This window comes from Artemia franciscana, chromosome 9 (genome assembly GCF_032884065.1).
Source record: "Artemia franciscana chromosome 9, ASM3288406v1, whole genome shotgun sequence".
In the NCBI taxonomy this organism is placed as follows: Eukaryota; Metazoa; Arthropoda; class Branchiopoda; order Anostraca; family Artemiidae; genus Artemia; species Artemia franciscana.
This window is the reverse complement of record NC_088871.1, coordinates 49,805,526-49,822,006: the sequence shown is the minus strand read 5'-3', so window position 1 is coordinate 49,822,006 and position 16,481 is coordinate 49,805,526. Positions and strand designations below refer to the sequence as shown.

General features: G+C 35.8%; 1 protein-coding gene across 3 annotated transcripts in view; it reads right to left on the bottom strand.

Annotated features, from left to right (window-relative positions):
• Window positions 1–16,481, bottom strand: part of LOC136031516 (uncharacterized) — a 335,648-nt gene that overhangs the window by 41,081 nt on the left and 278,086 nt on the right. For all 3 annotated transcript variants that reach the window (XM_065711185.1, XM_065711186.1, XM_065711184.1), the window contains exon 6: window positions 16,160–16,365. In XM_065711185.1, coding sequence (XP_065567257.1) covers window positions 16,160–16,365 — 206 coding nt within the window. The remainder of the gene's footprint in view (window positions 1–16,159; window positions 16,366–16,481) is intronic.

Sequence of the window (16,481 nt, the reverse complement as noted above, 5' to 3'; positions counted from 1 at the left end):
CAGACAGAACTTGCGATCGCTACATGTCACTTGGTAGATATTAAATAAAAAAAAACAAGTTTTTTTAACTGAAAGTAAGGAGCGACATTAAAACTTAAAACGCACAGAAATTACTTCGTATATGAAAGAGGCTGCTTCCTCATCAACGCCCCGCTCTTTACGCTAAAGTTTGACTCTTTCTCTCAATTCTTCTTTTTAAAACAGTAAAAAACTTTAGCGTAAAGAGCGGGGCGTTGATGAGGAAGCAGCCTCTTTCATATACGAAGTAATTTCTGTGCGTTTTAAGTTTTAATGTCGCTCCTTACTTTCAGTTAAAAAAACTTGTTTTTTTTATTTAATTTCTGAACGTTTTTGAATCAATGCATGTTTTGATTTTGGCTCTCCGCAGAGGAATAATCAAAACGAAATTTGCATATTTTTTTTTTTTTTGACCCAATGGCTTTCTCATAATTTTGATCGAATGATTTTGAGAAAAAAAGAGCGGGGGACGAAGCCTAGTTGCCCCCCGATTTTTTGGTTAATTAAAAAGGCAACTAGAACTTTAAATTTTTTACGAATCTTTTTATTGGTAAAAGATTTACGTAACTTATAAATTAGCTTACGTAAAGAACTTTTGTATTCTCATGTTTTTATTACATATATGAGGGGATTCGCCCCATCGTCAGTACCTCGCTCTTTACACTAAAGCTTAAATTTTATCCCAATTCATTAAGAATGACCCCCTGAATCACAAAAGCCGTAGAAAAAGTAGTTGAAATTACTGAAAATACTTTAGCGTAAAGAGCGAGGTATTAGAAGGAGGTGAGCCCCTCATATGGGTAATAATTTCTGTTTGTTTTAAGTTTTATTGCTGTTCCTTACTTCCAGCTGAAAAAGCTTTTTCACTTTTATTTTTTAATTGTTTTTTTTTTTAAATAATGCTAGTAAATCCTGCTCTCCCTTCATGGAAATTTTCTTCTCCCATTACAAATTCTCGAAGGAAAGTTCCCCCAGCATATCCCCCTCTTCTCAACCCCTCCCCCAAACCAAAAAAATCCTCCTGAAAATGCCTGTATACTTCCCAATAACCATTACTATATGTAAGCACAGGTCAAAGTTTGTAACTTGTTGCCCCTCCCACGGGGACTGTGCGGGAGTAAGTCGTCCCCAAAGACATAGTTATAAGGTTTTTCGACTACGCTGAATAAAATGGCTATCTCAGAATTTTGATCCGTTGACTTTGGGAAAATAATTAGCGTGGGAGGGGGCCTAGGTGCCCTCCAATTTTTTTGGTCACTTAAAAAGGGAACTAGAACTTTTCATTTCCGTTAGAATGAGCCCTCTTGCAACATTCTAGGACAACTGGGTCGATACGATCACCCCTGGGAAAAAAAAAAAATAATAAAATAAATAAACACGCATCCGTGATCTGCCTTCTGGCAAAAAATGCAAAATTCCACATTTTTGTAGATAGGAGCTCGAAACTTGTACAGTAGGGTTCTCTGATACCCTGAATCTGGTGGTGTGATTTTCGTTAAGATTCTATGACTTTTAGGGGGCGTTTCCCCCTATTTTCTAAAATAACGCAAATTTTCTCAGGCTCGTAACTTTTGATGGGTAAGACTAAACTTGATGAAACTTATATATTTAAAACCAGCATTAAAATGCGATTCTTTTGATATAGTTATTGGTATCAAAATTCCATTTTTTAGAGTTTTGGTTACTATTCAGCCGGGTCGCTCCTTACTACAGTTCGTTACCACGAACTGTTTGACCAAGTGCCATAAAAAACAGTTATACAATATGGCCGTATCTAACGCTGCCTTTACAACTAGGATTTTTTATCGATGGACGCTATCAAATTAATCAATGTTAGGAAATTGTCTAAAAAAGCTTGACTAATTTGAATACCAGATTTGTAGAGATAAATATTAAAGAGGTTTTGTAATTATTCAATATCACTTAGGGTGTCATTTGATGGTTATGCCAAATGAACTTTCTTCACTGGGTTCCATAAACTACGATTAAATATATAGGGTTCATCATGAACGTGCTGCCTTTTCTGCGAAATAGCTACCTCGTCGTTCGAGCGAGTACGCTTTTACAGGACTGCCAGTTAATGCTAGTTTTCTGTCTTTATACATCCCAAAGAGATTGGCAAGAGTGGAAGCTGGCGTTAGTATCGAAAAAAAAACCACCTTCATCATCTAACGTTTGGTGTCTCTTGGCATTTTTTTCAAACTTCCCAATTATCTTATTTGCAGAAACTGTGATCCGAAACTTGTTCATAAACTAGTTTTACCAACTGCGCTAATTTTAAATTACTATTTCATAAAAAAAAAGAAAAAAAAAAGCTAGATAACATTGGTGATTTTTTTCTTCGATAAAAGTTTTGACTCTTTAAGGTTACCGATACTCTTTCATCCCGTCCCTCCCCCCTTATGTATCGTCCCTTCCTGTGTACGGTGGTTTCCCTGTCCAGAATAACATTATAAATGCCACATATTTAAAATGCTTATACTCTTTCATTCGTAATGTTAATCCACCGGAAGATATGGCAGCATTATTTATTATCTAAGCCATTTTTGGAAATAGACAAAGAAAAAAAAAATTATGCTTTGGTTTGCGCACCCCAAACTGGGCTCTAAGTATAATTGAACCTTTTAAATGCTAATTAGCAACAACACGTTCTTGGTTTTTAATTACATTGTTTATAAGTTTATGGGTGTCTAATAGTACGAACTTGGTATAATTAGACATTGCTGAGTTTCAACAATACGTAAGTAAAATTAATTAACCGTAATTGTCTTCATAATAGCATTATTTACACTTCTCTAATTATAAAGAAGAAAAGAAAATGTTGCGATTTGTGCCTCACTTAACGGAAGAGGGGGGGATCACTGGATTTGCAAGATATCCTTTAACTCTGTCAGTATTTCTGACCCTGTCTCAGGGCTTACACCCCTGCTAGTTCGGTGACTCCAAGCATTAGGGCTCTTGGCAGGACGAACGTTTCTTGTGAGTTCTTCTCGAACTTAAAACTCCTCCCTGACAATAATACAGTTTTCTAAGTAATTAGTTTATTTGGGTATCAATCAAATTTTTTAGAGTAATGACGATAGATAAAGAGAAGTCCTTAAAAATATTCAACGAAACCCTGAAAAACAAATATTTAGAAACATTGCTCCTATGAAGAGAATGTAATTCATATAATTATTCCAAAATGAATAAGTTTAAAGTTATGCATCGAAAGCAATTGGTATAAGAAAGTTTACGTGATTTTAGAAAAGGGGAAAACACCCACAAAAGTGATGTAGCCTAATCATGATGGAAATTACAAAATTAAATCTTATGTCAGAAAGCTGAATAGTGGAGGTATACGAGATTTCAGGAGCAAAGGAGCAAAATTAACACTTAAAGCGAATAGAAATTATTTCGTATATACGGGGAGCTGCCCCCTGCTCATACCTCGCTCTTCATCCTAAGGCTTTTAGTACTTTAAAAAAGCTTCTTATTCTAATTAAATGGCCCTTGTGTTTCAGGAGTCGTTCTGAAAGAATTTGGACAAAAAGTCAAACTTAATGAATTTTATATATTTGAAATCAGCATGAAAAGCCAATTCTTTTTATGTTTTTCTTCTTATCAAGATTTCGTTTTCAAGAGTTTTGGTTACTATTGGGACGAGTCCAAGTCTCCTTACTTACAGTTTGTTACCAAAGACTGATAATTTGGCCTTTAGACGATTTCAGAAACCTGATCTTTAACCCGTTACTTAAACCCGTTAACAATGTATATTTGAAACCCGTGCTGTTTTTGGATATATGTCTAATAAAAAAGAGGAACAAAAAGAATTTATAAGCAAAAACGTATACAAAAACTTAAAGAAGTAAAAGTGAAGATTATAGGATAATTAGCCAAAAAAATAGCCACCATTTTCTGTTTGTTCATTATTTCATTTAGTTTCATTCAAGCTCAAAATGGAATGTTAACAAGGGTTTTCCAAATGAGTGGAAGAGGAGGAGTCACATATCATTTAAGCAAAAAGGTGGAGGGGGTTCGATTATGGAGAGGCTTTTGCGGGTAAGCTCTGCTATAAAACCATAATATAATCATGCCCAACGCCGATCTGTTTTCCGCTATCATAGCTCAGAAGGGTCAGAGTTTAAATTTATATTCAGGGAACGAAGGTGGGATTGACCCCACTACATGTTTAAAATTGAACATCAACTCGAGCTAATACTGTCACGGAAAACTTTATGCGACAAAATGATCATGACAATGAACAATAAGTAAAGAACGATATTTGATAATAAAAAACAGCATTCGAAAAAATAGCATTCAAAGTAGTGCAATAGTGTCGGCAAAAAAAGAAGAAAAAGCCAAAATTAAACTATATCGAACCAAAAAAGGGCCATTCAATAATCCTGCCTGTTTATTATTCCATGTAGTTTCAATCAAGTTTATTATGGACTGCTAGCCGGAGTTTTTGAAATGGACAGAAAATGAGGAGTAGCAGATCTAATAGGAAAAGAAGCAGGGGGTTTCCATATGTATAACAAGTTCTTTCCATAATTTCGATTACGAGGGGACTCTTTTGGGTGAATTTGAATGTATAGGAATATCTAAGCGTGCCCAACGTCCGATCTTTTTTTCGATAATCACAGCTCTGAAGGGCCTGAGTCTAAATGATATTTAGGGAACGACGGTGGGATTGAGTGAAGTGTTTGTTAGGTTTCGTTATGAATACATTTACTGATCAAAAGCAGCTAATTTTGCCACGAAAGGAGCTATTTACCAAACTCTTATTTCAATTTTTATATAAATTTAAATTTGATTTTATAAAAAAAGAAAACTTTTACATAAAGGATGATTCTTGACGATAGAAAGTGAAACTTTAGTAACAAGAATATTGATAACGATGCATAATACAAAAATGATGTCCACTTTTGATGCTTACTCAAAACATATGAAATGTGTTGAGATTATTAGCATAAGAAAATTTACGTAGTTATAAAAAAAGGAAAATATCTCCAAAAAAGGTTAGGAACATGATGAAATACTACGCCATCAAATTATGCATGCCTGACACCCGTGGAACTAAGGTGTCAAAACCTTATCTGTGATAACTCAAAATGTTGTCTTTTGGCCGAGATGGGTAGTGAGTGTTATTATGTGTATTTTATCAAGGGTGATAGTATCATACTAGTTACCTTAGAATATAGGGAGGGTAGGGTGTCTCATCCGAACACTAACTGAAAGATTCCCTTTTTAAATGACAAAAGAGATCACAGCAAAGTGCTAAATTTCAAACGTTTTGTGCCGCAAAATACAAATTTTTGACACAATAATGAACAAAAAGCAATTAAAAATGATGAGATAGTTAATCAGCGTATAACTATTGAACGGCATTTAACCTGAAAGGTGTTTTTGAAAGTTATTTTAGCTATTAGTCAGGATATGTACAGTCAGGGAGGGGGGGGCGAGGCCAAAAAAGTATACTTATTGACCCACGTTTTCAAAATTTATGTGACAAGTCCTTCAAGTTAACTTGAAGGGTTGGGGTGTTAACTTGAAGGGTTGGGGTGTACACCCCTTCACTGACCTTCCTTCACTTCAAAAATTATGTGATACGGAAAGGATGTTGTTCACCTCTCTTTATAGAAATCATAGCTTATAATGGAACAGTCGCTTTTAAGTATCGAATAATTGCAATAAAAGTTGACCAATTTAGGACAACCCTGACTAGCAAACAGTTCGTGATAACGAGCTGTAAGTAAGGAGCGACCCGGCTCAATAGTAACCGAAACTCTAGAAAATGGAATGTAATCGTATCGAACCAGTTGGACTAGAACTTCAGGAGAGGGCTCATTCTAATGGAAATGAAAAGTTCAAGTGCATTTTTTTAAAAGACCAAAAAAATTCGAGGACGACTAGGCCTCCTCCAACGCCGATTTTTCCCAAAATCGTTAGATCAAATTTTAGATAGCTATTCTGTTCAGCATAGTTTAAAGGCCAATAACCATGTCCTTGGAGATAACTTGACCCCCATATCCCCTGGGGAAAGATCTTCGAATTATAAGATTTGCCCATTGTATGCGTATAATATTCGTTATTGGGAAGCATTCGTACATATTTTGGATGAGGAGAGAAGAACGAATTTTCTGCTGCGATAACTTTTGAAGGGGAAAATTTTCCATGGAGAGGGAAGTTTCCAGGGGGTGAGCTTTTCAGGGAGAATTTTAAACTGGGGGAACTTGCCAGAATTCCTATACGGAATTTCTTTACATGTCTTGCCTTCTCTTTACCGATTAAATTTTACGCGTAGAGATGTTAAGGGTAATTTTCCAAGGTAAATTTTCATCAGGATGGAATTGTCCAGAGGATCCAGATTTCCGTGGGGATGGGATTTTTCTGTAAAGGTGGAGCCAGATATCCTGGCGTTATTTAAAAAACGATCAGAAATTAAATAATAAAAACAAGTTATTTCAACTGAAAGTTAGGAAACAGAAATTTTTATGTACAAGATTAGAAAAACGTATTTTAAAGCCAAATATACGGCCATGAACACAGTAAATAACATAAATGAATAGCATAAATAACTTAAACTTTGATGAGCGATCGTCATAAAACACTTAAATGAAATACTACATTAATCTAATAATAGTACTTAATATTCGGAAATGTGGTCATTGAAAAAAAAAATACTTAACACTTGGAAAAAACACTTAAATGAAACATTACATTTACTTTATACTAGGATTTTTTTTGTAGTTAACAAAATTTCCAGATACCTCGCTATTCTAAAATAAACTGAGGCGACGTACTATTTAAGACACCGGGAAGTATTAGCTCATTTTTTTCAAAATGACCCTTCCCTTATAGTAGAGAGCCCTTGGCACTGGCTCAAGCAATGCACCGAATAATCCTCCTTAACTCTGCAAAGCGGGCATGAAGATCTGTCTTAATAAAAATATCTTTCGTTAGAAAAACTTTTAAATCTTGCGCTAATTGGAAGGCAATTAGCCTTGAGCTGGATCTATAACGTCAAATATCTAGCTGGTAAATTCAGCTTAAGGTAGAACTCCTGACCATAAACCACCTTAACATCTTTATAAAACTTTAAGGCTTTCGATTTTTTTTTATCTCCTCACTCCATTTTTGGATCATTCCATTCTCTAGTACTATCTAAATCTCATTGTTCCAACTTGTATTTATATCCATTGGTCCTCTATCTTCATTCCAAACAAAAAAAAACCCTGTTTTGTCTAAAAATATCTTTTATTTTTAGTGCCCATGTACCTAGATCACCATTTAAAAACTGGGAATGAGTCTTTCTATCCAGCCCAAACAATCTCTTAAAGTACCCTAACTAAACCCACTCTAGCTGATCCGATTTCTCATGCCCCCAAATCTCTGCTCGTAATGAAGAATGGGCATTATTCTCGGTAAGAAGAATCTTTCATGTAACGACATTTTTTTTATTCCCATTACATTATTCCAGAAAATTGTAAACGTTGCTGCTGTTCCCCGGTTTAACGTTTCCTTTATATGTGAATTCCATTACTTTGAAAAATATATCTAAGATACTTAATTTTATCAACAAATTTTATCTTCTCCCCTTCAAACCAAAATTTACTTTCACATTTACCATTCCTCTTGTTAAATATAACCCCTTTTGATTTCTGAATCAAACAATTCGTGGTAACGAACTGTAGTAAGGAGACCCGGCTCAATAGAAACCAAAACTCTAAAAAACGGAATTTCGACACCACAAGCTACATCAAAAGAATCGCATTTTACTGCTGATTTAAATATTATTTATCTGAAGGCACTTCATTTTTAGATAATCATCTGTTAAATGCTGTAGCTTATGTAAATCATGTGCCAAATTCGCCACTAGAGCAGTGTAATCCGCAAACAACAGAACTGAGAAGTTTTTATTACCTAATCTCACTGTTAGAGCAATACGAGCCCTCCTCAACGCCTCGCTCTTTACGCTAAAGTTTAGATTTTGTCCCAATTCCTTAGAAACAACTCCTGAAACACAAGGGTCGTTTAATTAGAAAAACAAGTTTTTGTTTTGTTTTTAAGTGCTGAAAAAGTTTAGCGTGAAGAGCGAGCTATTGAGGATGGGGAAGCCCTTTCATATACATGAAAATTTCTGTTCGTTTTAAGGTATAATGTTGCTCCTTACTTTCAGTTGTAAAAGCTTGTATTTTTTATTTAATCATATTAAAAACAAGCAAAATTATCCTTAACATGAGAAGGTTGAAGCATTCCCTCTCAATTCCCTGTTCTTTACGCTTTAATTTTGGATCTACTATCTCAATGCTTCAAGAAGGAATAGACCAGTCAAGGCGCAATTTAATCTAACGGCGCTTATACAATTTAAGGGAGCATTTAGTCGCATTTGTTTGGCTAATAATACCTTTTGCTCAAATATTTTGAAAGTTAATCGGTGAATAAAACACTGGGAGTTAGCAACAGGTTATTTTTGTTACATTCTAGAATGCTTTCAGGAAATCACTTTTCAAGCAAGGTTTGTTTTAAAATGTAACGTCATGTGCTACCTTTGTTTGAAAAAACTAGTTTGGAAATTTTCTTTAATGTTTGTCGAAAGTTTTCTCGGTGGTGAAATGCTTAAGTGAAAGTCAATGCCATCTGCTTCAAAATATTTTTCAACAAGTCATATTCACTCTTCGTATTTTCAATCTTTGGCCTTAGAAGCTGTTTCAATCTGGTTCTTTATCGACAAATTGGAAAGCAAATGGAAAGTAATGAAAGGGAAGGAATCATTTGACTTTGACACTGCTGCTTTGGTTTCGGCGATTCTACTTGGGCATTATAAAGGACATTGCAAAAAGCATTAAAAAAAGAAAAGAAACAAATTATTTATTCAAATATCTGCTATAACTAGGCTTAGAAGCCGTACCTTGACATATACTTCGTCGAGCTTAAAAACCAGTTTCCGATGTTTGACCCGACATATTCCAGATTCGAAATTTACAACTACTTTAAAATAAAAAAAAAAAACAAGTTTTTTTTTCGGTTCTAGCAATCCAATTCGGGCATCCTAAAGTATCATTGAAAACTGCATGAAAAAAAGTAAATAAATAATCCGTTTATTCCAACCGTTTATTAGAATTAAGCTTAAGAGGACGTATTTTGGTAAATGCTTCTTCGAGCTTAAAGGACAATTTTCTGCCTTTGATCTGAAATACTTTTGGTTTGAAAATATCACAACTTTAAACATTACAAAAATAAATAGGTATTTTGTCTATATCGATTCCGGCGATTCTAATCGGGTATTCTTAAATATCAATGTAAACAACATTAAAATAAAGACAACAATCAATCTGATCAATTTAACCTTTGCTACAATTCAACTTTGACGTACAAATTGAATATTTGATCTGACACATTTCTTATTAAAATTTTACAAGGTAGTCTACTTCAATATTGAGAATACAATTTTTCTTTTAAAGGCTAGAATACTTTGGATTCAATTCGAAGCAGCCCCTCTTCCACTTTTGGTCTTCCTCAATCAAAATTAGTGACATCCTCTGGCTATGATACAAAAGAAAATTTTCGAATAATCTACAAAGTTTGGTAATAGACGATACAGGTCTAACCCTTAATGCTGGGGCGAAGACCCTTATCTAGATCGGAAAATAATGCAATTTTAGGACACTATTTTCCAATTTTCCAGGGTTAGAAAGGTTCTTTTAAAAGATTTTGATTGACAAAGGCCTAAAGTGGAAAGGGGCTTCCAGTTGATTCCAAAGTATTCTAAAACTTTAAAAAGAAAATTGCAGACTAGAGCAGCTTACCTTTCAAAGCTCTTTCTCTTGTCTTTTTAACATTCTACGCGATACTTCTTATTCAACAATTCTACTAGGTGTTTTCTCCAGTCGTCAATATGCGATTTGTCTTTCTAAAGGTTTAGAATACTTTAGATTCAAGGAGGGGTAGACCCCCTTCCACTTTTAGCCACCATTAATCAAAAGGAGTGACGTTAAAAACTATCACACAAAAGAAAAGTTTCCAAATAAAATCTACTAAGTTTCATAATAGACGATATAGGTCTGACCCTTAATGGTGTGGTCAAACCTTTTCGACTTCAGTCGGAAGAAGGCTACCTTGCAAAACTCTTTTTTCTTGTCTTTACCAACACTTAACACTATGCTTCTTATTCAACAATTTTACACATTAGCTTTCTCCAGTCTTCAAAATGTAATTTGTTTTTCTAAAGGTTTAGAATAGTTAGGATTTAAGTAGGGGTGAACCCCCTACCACTTTTGGCCTTTATTAATCAAAAATTAACAATTCCCACGAATACTTTCATCTGGTGTGCAATAGAAGTGATACAACAGCTTGATTAGAGTTACTTATACTTTTAACATTAATAACTGATTTACAAGACGTGAATTATGTACATCATTGACGCTAAATCGCTTCTTCTTTTATAAGGTAACCACTTTGACTCTCCCTAGAATACCAGCATGTGGTAAAGTAATAAGCCCATTCCTGCTTATCAAACTCAATAGCCTGTTGCATGCATCAAGACAATTTGTAAAACACTTTTTCCTATCTTTATTACATTTCGCATGACGAGCTGATGGCAATGAAAAAAGTATTTAATGAGCAACACATTCAAGACCAGACAGAGCTTAATTCAAATTTAGGTCCAGCTTATTAGAACTGGCTGTAATTTAATTTCAGGAATTAGTTGAGGACACTAAACCTAATAGCTCTCATTTTACAATATTTTAATAGTTTAAGGATCTTTATAGCTCCTCTCATCTTCATAGGTTTACAAAGCAACCTTTATTCATATTGCTTAAAGTAGCAAGGATTTAAAATAAAAACAATTTTGGCCCCCATGGACCCATCTTATGCCCATTTATACCTGAAAGCCACACTTTTCTTTTGTTGTTGAAAATCGTGTAAGTTTTTTTTTTAGGGAAGTATCTCATTATTGTCAGTGTTGTACCGCCGTGAAGATACCATGAATGAACCGTAAAAATACATTAGCAAAACTGAGTAGTTAAGTTCGACAACACTTTCTGTCTGTAAAAATTCAAACATTAACAATTTGTCGTCCCAAAGAAAACCACAACTATAAGAGAAAGCTGAGTCTCCTTAAACTCTTAATTGGTGCCATATTTTTTAGCTTAGTTTTTGGTGGATTTTCACCAGGTTTCTTTTGTTTAATTTTGGTGTCTGCTACTGCCCAAAAATGCATAACCGCATATGGAGGTCTTTTTAAGACATATATAGTCGTCTAAATTCCACTTAATCAATACAAAGAGTCAGATTTCATTTTCACACTCCTTGGCAACTGGCATTGATACCTCAGCACTCCCCTTGGTACCTCAGCATAAAAAAAATAAAAGAGCCCAAAAATACCAAGAATTTCTAATCTTCAATAGACCAACCAAGAAGGCTTTCAAGAACACAAATTCCAGGATTAAAACTTTGTCGATGCTTTTTGTCGAGACTTTTTGGATCGCTTGTACCTTAATTAAAAAACCGAACCTTAAGTTTAGGTACACTACTCCTCATTGCTTATTTTTAACTTTATTTGAATATTTCCTAGGATCCCCGTTTCTTCTCTCATCTTCATAAGCCTAACAAACACTATTCAGAAGTGTAATTAAAATAAGAGCTAAGAGCTCATATGGCACTTGTGACGAGGCGAGGAGAGCTAAGAGCCAAGAGATCATATGGTATGAGCTCTAACAAAATTCTATGAATCAATAGATTGATTTAAAAAGGAAAATAAGAGGCTTAATGCCGGTCAACATTTAAAATAAGAGCTCTGAGTCACAAAGTCCTTCTAAATATCAAAATTCATTAAGATCCGATCACCCACTCGTAAAATATAAATACCTAATTTTTTCTAATTTTTCCTCTCCTTTTTGCCCCCCAGATGGTCGAATCTGGGAAAACGACTTTATCAAGTCAAATTGTGCAGCTCCCTGACACGCCTACCAATTTTCATCGCCCTAGCACGTCCAGAAGCACCGAACTCGCCAAATCACTGAGCCCCTCCCCCCAACTCCCCCAAAGAGAGGGAATCCAGTACAATTCTGTCAATCACGTATCAAGGAAATTTGTTTATTCTATCCACCAAGCTTCATCCCGATTCCTACACTCCAAGTGTTTTTCCAAGATTTCCGCCTCCAAATCCCCACAATGTCAAAAGATCTGGTCGGGATTTGAAATAAGAGCTCTGAGACATGAATTCCTTCTAAAAATCAAATTTCATTACGATCTGATCATCTATTCGTAAGATATAAATACTCCAATTTTCATGTTTTCCAAGAATTCCGGTTCCCCCCTCCAACTCCCCCGAATGTCACAGGATCTGGTCGGAATTTGAAATTAGAACTTTAAAGCACGAGATCCTTCTAAATATTTAATTTCATTAAGATCTGGTCACCCTTTCGTAAGTTACAAATACCTCAATTTTCAAAATTACCCCCCCCCCCCAATTCCACCGAAGAGAGCAGATCCGGTCCAGTTATGAGTCACGTATCTTAGACAGGTTTCTATTCTTCACATCCAGTTTCATCCTGATCTCACCGCTTTAAGTATTTTCTAAGATTTCCGGTCCCCCCAACTGCCCCCCCCCAATTACGCTTGATCCGGTTAAGATTTAAAATAAGATATCGGAGTTACGAGGTCCTTCTAAATATGAAGTTTCATGAAGATCCGATCACTCCTTCGTAAGTTAAAAATACGTCATTTTTCTTATTTTCAGAATTACCCCCCCCCCCCCTCGCAATTGAGCGGATCCGTTCCAATTATGTAAATCACGTATGCAAGACTTCTGCTTATTTTTCCAACCAAGTTTCATCCCAATCCCTCCAATCTAAGCGTTTCCCATCATTTTAGGTTTTCCCACCCCAAACTTCCCCCAATGTCACCAGATCCGGTCAGGATTTAAAATAAGAGCTTTGAGACACGATATCCTTCTAAAAATCAAATTTCATGGAGATCCAATCACCCGTTCGTAAGTTAAAAATCCCTCATTTTTTCTAATTTTTCAGAATTAAACCCCCCCCCCAACTACCCCAAAGAGAGCGGATCCGTTCTGGTTATGTCAATTATGTATCTAGGACTCGTGTTTTTTTCCCACCAAGTTTCATCCCGATCCCTCCACTCTAAGTGTTTTCCAAGTTTTAGGTTTCTCCCTTCCAACTCCCCCCCCCCAATGTCACCAGATCCGGTCGGGTTTAAAATAAGAGCTCTAAGACACGATATCCTTCTAAACATCAAATTTCATTGAGATCCGATCACCCGTTCGTAAGTTGAAAATACCTCATTTTTCTAATTTTTAAGAATTACTCCCCCCCCCAACTACCCCAAAGAGAGCAAAGCAGTTCCGATTATGTCAATCATGTATCTGGGACTTGCGCTTATTTTTCCCATCAAGTTTCATCCCGATCCCTCCACTCTAAGTGTTTTCCAAGATTTTAGGTTTCCCCCCTCCAACTCCCCCCAGTGTCATCAGACCCAGTCGGGATTTAAAATAAGAGCTCTGAGACACAATATTATTCCAAACATCAAATTTCATTAAGATCCAATCACCCGCTCATAAGTTAAAAATACTTCATTTTTTCTATTCTTTCCGAATTAACCGGCCCCCGCTCCCCCCCCCAGATGGTCAAATCGGGAAAACGACCATTTCTAATTTAATCTGGTCCGGTCCCTGATACGCTTGCCAAATTTCATCGTCCTAGCTTACCTGGAAGTGCCTAAAGTAGCAAAACAGGGACTTTAGGTTTTCCCCCTCCAACTCCCCCCAATGTCATCAGATCCGGTCAGGATTTAAAATAAGAGCTCTGAGACACAATATCATTCCAAACATCAAATTTCATTAAGATCCAATCACCCGCTGATAAGTTAAAAATACTTCATTTTTTCTATTTCTTGCGAATTAACCGGGCCCCCACTCCCCCCCCCCCCCCAGATGGTCAAATCGGGAAAACGACTATTTCTAATTTAATCTGGTCCGGTCCCTGATACGCTTGCCAAATTTCATCGTCCTAGCTTACCTGGAAGTGCCTAAAGTAGCAAAACCGGGACCGACAGACAGACCGACAGACAGACCGACAGAATTGGCGACTGCTATATGTCACTTGGTTAATACCAAGTGCCATAAAAATGTGTCTACTAATATACCAAGGCACAACGCTTTAGATCATGTTGTCTGCACCGTAGAAAGGGATGCAGGGCACGAAATTATAGTCAAAATGAGCCTCGAGACAGAATTTAAGTTACAAGATTGATATCGAATGAAAACAAGGTTTTTATTTAACGGGACTTAAAATACAGCATAGGAAATTAAATCATTGGTAGATTTTGGGATCATATTACAATCTTTTTTTTTCCTTTTTTTTAGGTGGGAGTGCTGCTAAGAACCTCTTGGGCCAAAAAATTTTGTAATATGCGAAAGATCATTATCTACAGCTTATTTACAAAGTTTTTTTTATGAATTTTTAATAATTTAGATATACGAATAGCCGTACCCAAAAGTCTGGTTTGGAAGGAGTGCGGATCCTGTATCGAAGTCCTCCCCTCCACCGAAACTTTTGGGTTTACTCTTCATTTTATTAATTAGCAGCCGTCAAAATTTTAAAGGACATTTCTGACCAATGCTTTGGATTTCAACCCTAACTTCCTTTTATGGTATCTTCTCCTAATGGGTTTTTGTTTGGCAATTTAAAGCCATGTTCCCACGGCTACTAATCAAAATTTTATAATGATTCTCTAATTTTTAGTCTCATACAATTTGAAATTTTTACACTGGACCTATCATTATTGACATGAGTGGTGAACTTTAATCCCCCTATAATTAGTTAGGGAGTCGAAACTAGTGAAATAGTAGTTTACTAGGGATACAGACCTTACATCAGCAATCTAATATTTTCGTTTTTCGCTTAATCAAAGGGTCAAGGAGCTAGGATCACAGTGATCATTGATCTTGGTCAAGAATTAAAATTTTCTTCCCAACTGGCAGAGGCCAGAGAATTTTTCTTCCCAACTGGCAGACTGGCTAAGGGTTATCAGCGCCCGTGAAGAACGTCAGTTTTCCCCCTTCCACAACTCCTGCAATATAAGAAAAAAAAAAGTTTGGCACCCCCTCAGTGCCCGCACTCGGGGACAACTGCCCCCTTGTGCCCCATACCTTCACCACAGCCAATATGGGATGGAAGAAAAAACTTTGATAATATTCACATAAAAATCTTTAGACCACTGATCACATCATAATGAACTTTGATTTTCTAAAAAAAAAAAAAAAAAAATAAATGGTTTGAGAGGTAAGATTAGAGTCCTCAGGTTTTCTAAATTTTAGCACGTGATTATTTATAAGACAGGCCTTATATTGGAAGTTGAGTCACATACAATTGGCAAAAAAGAGGCAAAACGAAAAAAGCAATTAGCTAAACTTAAGTAGACTATTAATGGCATGATCTTTATTTATGTGTATAAGTTCATATGCGTATTCCTTCAGAATCGAATTACGAAGATCAAAGCTAATGCTTTACAATTTTCGTTGTCTTTTTACGTATATAACTGATACTGTAGAGGACCCATAGGTAGCACAAGCTGTATCGCGTCATGTGAAAAGTTTTTGCAACAACTGCTCAAAATTCAGTAAGCCACCGCAGGCTAATTTTGGCTATAATTAAGTTAATTTGACTTGTTATTTCAAAAAATAAATCTTTTTCACCAAATCTGAAGAGACGCAATGAGTCACTCCTTACAAAAGGGAAAATAATGGAGCTAATGCATTGGGATTTATTTCAATAGCTGGTTACAATAATACAAACCATCAGAGGTACCACATAATAACCCATACATCAAATGTCCGGACAAAACGTTTGAAATGACCACTAACCAGTTGCCCCCTAATGATAATAACTTGTAAAAAATGTGTCCACACGAAAAATTCTTAAATGGTCTGAAAAGTTTTTTTTTCTGTAAAAAAAATCCTGATTCTCGACAACCCCTTTAAGTAAATTGTTGGCAAAGCCCATAGATACAGCAGAAAATTTATTTAACCAAAGGAATATCGTAAAATATCAATCCGATTATGCCAGAACTACGCCTTTAATCGGTTTGTTCCACTGGAAATTTCCCCTCGTTTGAATAATTTTCCATTACTTACTTGACTTGTTCATCTCAAGCCTTAAATTTGTCAATTTCTCTCCGCCAATAGGATTGTTAAAATTCAGTACCAATGAATTCTTATTTTCAATTCGATTGTCACCAGTAAAATTCGGTTTCCGTCTAAGCTTCGGCATCGGGAATGGAACATTTTCCAATTCTGGACTGATTCGTGTCTTTGTCAACGGTACATTTGACTCGTGAGAGCTGCAAACAAACAAAATTATTTTTAAAATGTAAAACTTGACATAGACGTTTTTTACAGCGTTTCTGGTAAAGAATTATTCATTTAAGAGTTGTTTAGGCACTCGATTGGTTAATTC